Consider the following 10,779-nt stretch of genomic DNA (forward strand, 5'->3'; position numbering starts at 1 on the left):
GAGGGAGGAAACGAGAGGCGGGGGGGGGGGGGGGGGGGAGTGGAAACACTGACTAAAAGAAGAAAATGCCTGCCTCTGTGCTCGTCCACAGTGGGAGGGGTTGAGAGTTGGAGGCATAGTGACTGACTAGAGAGAGGAAAAATAAAGAAGCAAGGAACTGTGTTACTGCAAGAGGAAACTATAGCTATCCACAGAAGGAAGAGATGCATTGGAAAGAGGGGGGAGATATACAAAAAGAAGAAACCGGGGTGACCTTCAAGCTGGGGAGTGAGTGTGGAAGAAATTAGATGGAGGAGCGATCTAGCAAATGTTCCAGCTGTGACCCTGAAGGGAAGTTGAAGACCAAGCAGGGCAGCCCAGGGGCATGAGAACACCCCTCTCTCTCACACACACACCCACACGCCTTGAAAATATGCATAATGAAAACTCAGACGGTATGTTTTTCAAATTGACGTGGTTTTGCAGGTGCAACAGGTTATGTCAGAGAAACCAGGGCAAGTAGGTGTGAGGTTCTCTTCTCAGTGTAGGAACTCTGCCTTCCAGATGATGCTGGCAGTTTCAGGCAAGGCGTCAACCTTTTCTGTTTTGGAAAAATGGAGCAGGAAAGGGACAAAAGGCAGAAAAACTGAAATGAAAAAATAACAGGGCAGAGAGAGGACACAACAAGACTAGACTCTCAGAATCTCAGCTTCAGAGTGCGATTGTGGTCCAAATGGTCCTGTGTAATTGCACATCTGCCAGTTAAATAAAGCACCATCCCATTGAGGCCTCTATATTTACAACAGAAGGAGAAGTGTGTGGGAGGACGTTGCGATCAAGAGAATGACAGACAGCAAAATGGAGCCAGAGAGAGAGAGAAGAATGAATAAGAGACAAAAAACCCGAATGGAGGATGTGAATCAGCAGCGGTGAAAGGGATGTAGGAAAGAGTGCAAATCTCTTCCCACACTGACTGCTTTATTTGTCAGCGGAGCATCAATGAATGCTAAATTTCTCCCGGATACTCCTCTTGACTGCCACTAACTGTGTTGTACTTTTCAGACCCTCTTGACATGCAGTCATTGTCAATTACTCAGCTCTCTGTTGCACTAATACCCATTTCAGCAAGGGGAAACAGCAAGGTCCCACTGCAGATGAAAGCTAATTTGCAGCCAGGTAAATGAGAAGCTTTAAACTTCCCAAAATGGAACAAAGTCCCTAAAATGGGTATTCCTTAATCTGAGGCAGGAAAGCTGGAGCCCTGTATCCTGCAACTTCAAACAGACTCATATTAGAGGCTCACACAGGAGATTTCTGACTGGCAGCTGGAGATTAGCTTCCTGGCTACATTCCAGGCTGGCAGCATTTCCTCCCTCTATCCGTAAAGGCAGGTGTCTAGAAAAAAGGTTTTCCTGTATCCTAAATAAGTAAATCCACCTCCCCTATACCTTCTTGTGTCGGATGTTCTTGACAGAAAATCTGCTGTAGATGTCTGAGTTTAGCTCAAGTCTGCTTGGTCTTTAAGTGGATGCAGTTCTGGAGCGGTGTCGGTTAGGGTTGCGGGGTTGTCTCGTGGTATCCCCGAGACTTATTTTGTCTGCCGGTATGCCTATTTTTGACTGTAAGTAGCGTATGCGTGTCTGCTTTTCAACAGAGAGGCTGGTTTCTTGCATATATTATCCACAGGGGCACTGCTCATGAGACACGCATTGGAGAATGTATCATTTGTTCTGCCCATAATGCCAGTACAGACTCTTTACATCATTTTATTTGAGAGTTTTTATGATAATCCAAACATGTAATTTGTGACTAACAAGTTGAAGACAGGTGTGAGCTGAATCAGTGCTTCACTATTATTCCGAAATAAAAATTCAGATTTTTCTTTTACAAGCCAGGAGAGGGTTTTGTGAGGCCCTGACTTCACTCTGCCCATGAACCGTTGGCACACTACAAAGCTCTCAGGGCCTAAAAATCCAAAAAGAAAAAAAAAAAGTTTGGCTAAGAGGATTTAGTAAGCACAAACAAAACTCATTAAAAAACAGCATATAGCTAAGCAGATAAATATATACAATACTTGATGATAGACGTGCAAAAAGAATTTAGCCTTTTGTGCACTTCTTAGTTGGAACACATTAGTGTATTTCATTAGCTACAGGTATTTCTCTTTGAAGCTTTTCAATTTTTCTCCGGCTCCACTGTGATTAATGGCCCCTCTCTGGGAAGTGCTAAAAGCTTCGTAAAACAGTTTGAAGTTACAATTCCATGTGACTCCAGTATAGACATAATTATGTCCTTCTGCTGTTTTAAAAGTGACATTTACCATACTATATTAAGTAAATAAACACTCCCCAGACTTTGTCCAGTCCAATCTTACACAAACATTTAAAATATGCTGTTTTATATAGATGTAATGTGTCAAACCAGTCTTTCCTTTGGGCTTGTTTGCAGGTCTAGTTTGTTTTAATGTTGTGCTCAATGTTATTATTGCATAAAGAGTTGAAATTTGCTGATGTATTATGTTGATTGGAAACAGATTTCATGTCACCATGTCCCCCCGACACGTCCCTCAGGAAACAATAAATTGAGTCTGAAAATGTATGAAATAATATTTTGATAAGATTGTGGTCATTGAAAGAAATTCTGCTGTGAATTCTGGATTTCATAGCTTTCTCTCTTTAAAAAAAAAAACTGAGATTCATTTTTGTTTAAACAAATGGCATGGAGATAACTAATATATAACACTCCAGCCATTTGTCAGTGATGAGGAGCAGGAAAGGCAAACTATCAGCAGTTGTTTCTTGACATGCTGCACTGTCTTGCCAGCTGGAAGCAGGATGCAGGATACAGATGCTCACACTGCCATCCAAAAGCCACATCAGTAAATCCATATCAGGGTGCTCCCTTAGGCACCCGTGACAGGATGTTAATTAAATACAAGAGACCCTATATTCTGCCTAGATTGTCACAAACAGGATTTTGGTGGCACTAAGAGGAAAATATGTTGAATAAGACTTTATTTTTCCGGTTAACCACGTCCTAACATGTCTGGTAGATGTGTAAACTGGGATCCAGTAGACGTCTGGTGGTTGGTGGCCAGTGGGAAGCTGCCACGCAGGAACAGGTGTCATCCAGCTGCTGCTGCTCACGAAGAGACGATGGTGTAGATAAAGGGGGGGAAGGTGGAGTAGAGGCATTGCATAGGTGCGGCCCCCTGGCATGGAAATTTGTTCAATGTTATTTATTTATAGTTGAAGGACGTGTTGGTTAAAGCGATAGCATTTTGACATTTTCTGCAATATGCTTTAACTAGTTAGCATTAAGACTGGAAACAGTGAAACAACTTGCCTGGTGGATGTAATTGTACCAATAAAACAAACAACATACAGCATGTTAATTAGTGAGCTTTAATGGTAGCAGTACAGATTTTGGTACTTTTGGACAGAATTAGGATATCTGTTTCCAGTCTTTATGCTAAGCTAAGCTAACCATACACCAGAGTTTCCTATCAAAGGACAGACACAAGAGGGGTATCAATCTTCTTATCTAACAAAAAATATAAACATAAAGCAAATAAGTAATTGTTCTGTTTTCATTTCCTTAGAATGAGCCCTTTATATCTACATAGGAAGCGGGTCCTCTCACACTATATTGCACTGCCATTTGTCTACAGTAGGCCAGAATGGAGAAACCAAAGACTGGATCTAGAGAGGGCCTGTCACTTTCTTCGTGAGTTTGGCGGCCACTGTAGGTTTTCCTACATGCTTGGAACGGGAGGGGTAGAGCGAAGGATTAAGTTGCAACAAATTACAGCTTACCGGCTAGTGATCATCTTGCTAAATGCACAAGATAGGCAAAAGGTCTAACACTGGACCTTTCTCTGAACAGAGTGTTCCTTTACTAATGTGCAAGATTTACATGACATTTTGTATTTCAACATTCAGTTTTGTTTTGTTACTTGCATTGGCAATAGTGTTTAAGCTGCCTGCAGCACCCTTTGGCTGATGAACAGGTGCATTTTTACGAAACCATCTTGTGTTGAAATGTTGTAACTGTGAGTGGTGATTACTCCGTATTTTAACTATCATATAACAATCAGAGCTGTTTTGTAAGGATGTTGAACTGTCAACTGGTATCACTATTCTATGTCTTTTCCATCCTTGTTTGTCTCGTCTAAACGCAGCTACTCCACTTTGAGTTAACAGGAGTCGATGTGCGATGATGTGTTTATCCTATAGAGCACTATTGTTTATTCTCCTCTCACACAAAGCTTCTCTTTTGCTTCGGTCCTTTCTCACTGAGCCAAAAAGACTCTTTGTCTTTATAGTGTCTGTGAGGAACATGTGTGCAGTTGGCATGCCACTAAACAATGTCAGCAGTCATCTCGTGTCACCTTGGAAACATGCAGTGTCCGAAAACATCAAGTCTCAGACACTGACGATTTGTCGGGTATTTCTTGAGTTAATTTAATTTCAATGGTTCGAAATGAAAGAAATTTCTGCCTGCAACCTAAGATTTTAGTGTCACACTCAAAGTATTTTCAAAATGTGAATAATTGAAATGTTGTATAACTCCCTTTGCGACTTTCTGAACATTCTGCCCTGCCCAAGTGAACCACAGCACTGTCACATTTTTGTCAGTATTCATACATTTACAGTAGGCTGTTGCTCCATGTCCATCATGAGAAGTTTCTGGGTGGAGTGTTCACCCCAGCTTAATCCTTATCCACCATCTACTTGTATATTTTCCTTTAGTCTCAGTGTTATGGACTCTTGGTCTCTCATCAGTCTCCCTGCAAGTCCTCCTGGAATTATGTCAGCTACAGGCATTTTTTTTTTGAAAGAATAGGAGGGGTGCACTGCTCATTTACACAGAAATCTAATACTATTGGTGAGAGCACTTTTCAAGAGTGTGCAGTGCTTTTTCACGGCTGTTTTTCTTGCATTTAGTATGCCGCAGTATGGCATTTCCATAGTGGCCCCAAGACTGCCTGTGTAGTGGTAGTAGATAGGGTGGAGAGTGCATTCCTCACTAGGGCTGTAACTAAGAACTACAGTAATTTTCATTATCTCAGTTAATTGTTTACAACATGTATGCAAATAAGTCTTAATTTGATAAATCAGCAATATCTGTCTATGGTCTTTCTCCAATATAATGCATTTGTTTAAAGTCTTACTCCACCCAAAATGTTAGGAGTGGGAAACACTCACCAATGTAGGCTTAAAAAAGGGTAGTAAAAAGTTAGAGGTCTTGGTCAGTTACAATGGATTCCAATGGTGAGGAGTTTTCACCGTAGGGGAAAAACAAGCTACCTTTTTTGCCAAATAAGTCATAAGTATTACTTCAGTTTCCTTCATTCCTACCAGAGCGGGTGGAGAATAACAACAGAACATCTGCCAAATGCCTGTGTTTATCAGTACAACCTTGTGATGAACACGTCTTAATATTCAAAGTTTTAAGTTTGGTGCACAGAGTTCTTCATCTAAAAAGTGGAGTGAAGTGAGTGTATACGTAAGAGGGATAGAAGGGAAAGGGTGAGGGTGAGGGAGTATTTTTTTGGGATGAATGTTTCCGAACATCTCAAGGGCATCATTCGTGCACTCAGAAGCCTTGAGCAGCTATATTTGGTCTCATTTTTGCACACAGCCACATCATTCAAAAGACATGCAGTTGCGTGTGTGTGTGGATGTGCAGTAGTTTGTGTACAGTCTTGTACATGTTTGTACACTAATGTCTATATGTGTGATGTGTGATTTTTCATGCTGTATACTCGCCCACCTGTGTATATAAAGACTATTTTCCGCTGTTTATTTTCGTAATTCCTTGCTGTGCATTTCTACCCTGACATTCAACCAAATGTTGTTTTTTCTCTCCTTGTGGGTTGTTTCATCATTGTGATTTTAGAACTTGAGGTCCTGAGGGAAAGAGAAAACAATTTAGCTATCCTTAGAGAAATGTTTTCTCTTCCCAGCTTAGGATATGATGTAATGTCTGAAAACCTGTTGAAAAAGAGACAAATATGTTTTTTCCAAAACATTTTTTCTCAAATGTTGAAGTGCATTACCTGGGATTAACCTACATTCCTGGTCATAATTTTGACTGTGACTAGACTTCATGTATCACAGTCAAACACAAATGAATTTATTGAATTGAATTGATGAACTCCCATTATCTAATCCATTCTTATCAGACTGTTACTCTTGTGGTTTGTTTTTGCTACAGCGGCATTGCCCTTCATCATTATGACCATTGTGTTCAAGCCATATCAAAGGGGGGTTTACTGTGACGATGAGAGCATCATGTACCCGCTAAAACCAGACACCATCACCCACGGCATGCTGGCAGCGGTCACCATCTCCTGCACTGTCATCATTGTAAGTTTTACCCTGAGCATCACTCCAATTCCAGTTTTATTACTTATAAAATCATGGAACGTTAATGGGACTTTACTCATTTAACAACATCCTATGCTGTAAATGGCCACAAGAATCAGGCAAAGTGTTGATGTGTAAGACGGAAAAGTAATTTCCTTATAATGATGTGAAAAATGTAAAACGTTGGCCTAAAAAACTCTTTTCACTGTTTGCTTCTTCTCCTCAGATCTCCTCTGGTGAGGCTTATTTGGTCTATAGCAAGAGGATTTACTCTAATTCAGACTTCAACCAGTATGTTGCTGCACTCTACAAGGTAGTGGGTACCTTTTTGTTTGGAGCAGCTGTCAGCCAGTCACTGACCGAACTTGCAAAGTTCACCATTGGCCGCCCGAGACCTAACTTCATGGCCGTATGTGCCCCCAAGGTGTGCACGGGATACATGCAGGTGATCAACTGCACTGGCAGGCCTGAGGCTGTCACAGAGTCCAGGTAAGAGGAGAAGAACTGGGTATTATATTAGTATCATTGAGCCTACAAAGAAAAATCTGCTACAATTTAGATAAATACAAGAATTAAATTGACACCTCAACACAACACCTGCATGAGTTTTTATTCTTCATCTTTTCCAGATTGTCCTTCTACTCTGGTCACTCCTCTTTTGGAATGTACTGCATGCTTTTTCTAGCGGTAAGTACAGTACGTGGGCCTCAATCCATCATGAAATGTCCAAAAACACAGAATAAATCAATCTTGATTTTTATGGAGAATAAATAGGGAAATCTTCATGTGATATCCATGCAAATATCTCGTTCTGAATCAGGCATAACAGTCCCAAGGTGGACTCATCCAAAAACAGGCTTATGCATTTGGATCAGTGCTCAAGGGCTAATTGTTGAGAAGGAGAAAAGACTCATAGAGCCAGTTTGTGCCTGTGGACATAAAAGGACAAGGCAAGAGTTCAGAGGAAGAATGTGAATACCGAGATAAATGATCTGGAGGCCTCTGCTGCCTTTTTCCCGGCAATGATGAAGGCAAAGCATGTGCTGTGTTCTTCCAGGCCTATCCAGTTCATTACCCTTGGCCTCATCCCTTTGTGTTACAAGCCAGGCACCAGTGCTAGACAGCAAGCTGCAAGAGGCCAAGCAAAGCAATACCGTCCGGTTCAAAGACAATCTGAAAGAAAAGGCAGAATATCTCCAGCCAGTGTCTGTAGCTATCAGTCCTGGTTTGCCAGGCAAATACTGCAAAAAATAGATCTAAGCTATGATATGGAGCCTGTGTCCTGTGTGCTGTATTACTGAAAAACTGTCCTGTAGTGTTCAGTGAGTCTGGCTGTGTGGCTATGTGGCAAGGGGACTGTAGTGCAATGCCAATTTTTGCACCTTCAACAGCAGCCCAGCAGAAGCCCAGCAAAGTCTATTCTGTTGCCAGGTTCATAATTTTCTGGCATCAGCTGCTTTCCTGCAAAAGAGAGGTTTCAGTCCATAGTGGACATAAATTCTATTCATACTCAACACCTTTTTACAGTTAAAAACATTAGGAGGCATACCAGGGAAAGCTTTTGCATTAGAACAACACAGGCTCATCTCTATCACATAGTATCAACCCTGAAACCTGATGGTACAGCAGGTTATTTATCTAAGCAAATACAGAGATGACTATTCAAAATAGAAACTTGGCTGTTGCATTACTTCACTGCTCTGTCAGCATATTACATGACATTTATATAACGTGATGTTATTGCAAGTAGATGTTGATCCAGACACATAATTACATTATCCTAACCTTATTTATTGTGATATCTATTCAGGGGGCAAAATCACTAATGACATTTTTCTTTTGCACCATAATATAAAGTTTACAGTGCAAACAGAAAGGAATGCCTACATAAACATGCAGTTTCCCCCCCCCTGATCTCTCTCTTCTCTTCTTTCTCTCATTCTCCCTGCAATCCCTCCATCCCCACCCCCATACCCCCACCTGGATCTACCATCCTCTACTCTTCCTCCTCTTCATTTCCCACTCCAGCTTTACGTGCAGGCGAGACTGGTGGCTAAGTGGGCCAGACTTCTTCGGCCCACCATCCAGTTCTTCCTGGTGGCCTTCGCGGTGTATGTGGGTTACACCCGAGTCTCTGATTACAAGCACCACTGGAGCGACGTGCTGGTGGGGCTGCTGCAGGGAGCGCTCATTGCTGTACTCAATGTGAGTCTCCAAGACAACGTCTGTCAAGGGAAACATTGCCAAATTAAGAATTCCTACATGATATTTCCATGGCATGAGATATTGAAGGCTTGTGTGAATGTTCAGCAATTCTTCTTTTTAAGCCACAAACAATCAATTTATGTTCAGAAACCTCTGTTGTGATCTGGGGTCAAGATACCAAGCTGCTTGAAACCATAATGAATCATTGTCAATATACAAAAAGATTAAGATCTCATGCTTAAAATAGCATTGGCGTCATCAGCTTTGAGCCTTTTTTTTTCTTTTTTTTTGTTAACATATCCTTTTCTGTGAAGTAACTCCAGCCTTCAACCTGATGACATCTCAGCTCTAAGTCTTGTGGCTTCTGGCTTTAGGAAAAGCAAATATGGGTGGGACAATCCAAATCATATGAATGATATTTATTATAAATCTTACTGTTAGTGATACTCCCTTCAAAGCGGAACAGCCACCGATGAAACCATATTTCAGCTTTATTTCACTCTCACAGTAAAAATCCATATTGACAGGAAGTAAGAGGGTAGTGAAGTGTGACAGCAGCAGCGTGTGACTTCAGACAAACCCACACACTCACACTGGCAGGTTCGCAGGCAATCATCCATTCTCCTTACTTCATCCAGCTGTGTTTCTTTATTGTTTGGCCACTTCCCTGTTTTGATTGAACCACTGTCAGCACCGCCTTGTGGAAATTCTGGTGTGTGTGTGTGTGTGTGTGTGTGTGTGTGTGTGTGTGTGTGTGTGTGTGTGTGTGTGTGTGTGTGTGTGTGTGTGTGTGTGTGTGTGTGTGTGTGTGTGTGTGTGCGCGCGCGCGCGTGTGTGTGTGTGTGTGTGTGTGTGTGTGTGTGTGTGTGTGTGTGTGTGTGTGTGTGTGTCCATGTATGATTAATTGGGAAGGGAGCCCATTCCTTTGGCCTTCACAGTGCTGTGCGCAATTAGAGACCCTCCTGGGCATAGTGTTTTATAGCCTGCAGGGGTTGTGCCTGCTCTCTGTGTGTTCCCCTCAGATTGTGTGTGTGTGTGTGTGTGTGTGAGTGAAAGTGTGTCACTTCACAGCTGTGCACAGACCTGTCCAGACATATGTAATCACAGTTTCCAGCCTTACCTCCTCCATATCCCTCACATGCTTACACACCAAACTATGTGGGAAAAATATTCCTAAGTGACTGACACTCTGCTCTCCTCTGCAGGTGCGCTTTGTATCAGACTTCTTTAAGAAGCGTCCTCAACGTTGCACTAGGGCGGACACTGCTGACAGCGAAGAGCCAGAGAGGAAACCCAGCCTTCAGCTTGCAGACTCCGAGCACAGCAACCATTACAATTATCACAACAACCCTGGCCCTGTGTGATAGGGGCTGAAGCTGGGGAGCAAAGGCTGCAGCCTGCAGACCCCAAACCTGTGTGATAAGGTTCAACCCAGGTGTTGGACCTTGATCGTGCAGTCAGCGGTGTTTAGTTCAGGGAATAGCCTGTGTCACCTGCAGTCATGTAGGCTGCCTGCTGCAGACTCTTGATGCTAGGCGAGGTGATATTCTATACTGTGTGAGAAGTCCTGTGCATGTGAGATGTTAAATATTAGAGTATCTATATGAGTTCTGCAACCAATTCTGTTTGAAAGCAGTAAAATTAGGGATGTGGTCTGTAGCTTGCAGCCTCGAAGCCCCTAGCACCGTCTGTGTCAACCACTCACACCCCACCTGCTTCCCAACCACTGGACTGACTGAGGGGGCTGCATCCCATAGCCAGATGTCTGAGTCCCTTCTCAAAGACACCATGATGACCTCCTGTGCTCCTGTAAGAGAGAGAGGAGCATATTGTTTTTAAGACATCATTGTTGATGTTGAAGTGTATATGCTTAAAGCTACATTAAGCGAAAAGACTCCAAAGCCACAGCAACAAAGCTACGATATACGATTGCCTTATTAAGTGCTAATGTCTAATGTGTCAGCAAACACGCAACATAATAACACCTAGCTGAAAGAGAGCAACGTTGTTGTTGTCAATGTTTTTCTGCCCACCTGATGAATGTAAGTATGATATTCACTTGCCTTTAATTCACCACTTCCTGAGATACACATCTTTCTGTCTTTGGCTTTATAGAGGTTAATTTCTTACCACACACTTTTTCAATTACAGTCACCATTCTGCAGTGAGCTGGCAGTGTGCAGTCCGTTTCTAAAAAGCAGAATACAGCTGTTTTTATATAGCG

General features: G+C 42.2%; 1 protein-coding gene across 1 annotated transcript; it reads left to right on the plus strand.

The window, feature by feature from the left end:
- The first annotated feature begins 5,239 nt into the window (after positions 1-5,239).
- Positions 5,240-10,574, plus strand: plpp2b (phospholipid phosphatase 2b). Its single transcript, XM_062424279.1, has 6 exons — positions 5,240-5,252; positions 6,199-6,350; positions 6,577-6,839; positions 6,980-7,037; positions 8,379-8,555; positions 9,761-10,574. Exons 1-6 carry the CDS (start codon positions 5,240-5,242, stop codon positions 9,917-9,919), a joined length of 822 nt encoding a protein of 273 aa, XP_062280263.1. The 3' UTR covers positions 9,920-10,574.
- The last annotated feature ends 205 nt before the right edge of the window (positions 10,575-10,779 follow it).

Source organism: Scomber scombrus, chromosome 8, assembly GCF_963691925.1.
Source record: "Scomber scombrus chromosome 8, fScoSco1.1, whole genome shotgun sequence".
Lineage (NCBI taxonomy): Eukaryota > Metazoa > Chordata > Actinopteri > Scombriformes > Scombridae > Scomber > Scomber scombrus.

Coding starts and splice junctions, on each gene's coding strand:
- plpp2b (XM_062424279.1), top strand. Junction 7,038..8,378: donor ACTGCATGCTTTTTCTAGCG/GTAAGTACAGTA, acceptor TTCCCACTCCAG/CTTTACGTGCAGGCGAGACT. Junction 8,556..9,760: donor CGCTCATTGCTGTACTCAAT/GTGAGTCTCCAA, acceptor TCTCCTCTGCAG/GTGCGCTTTGTATCAGACTT.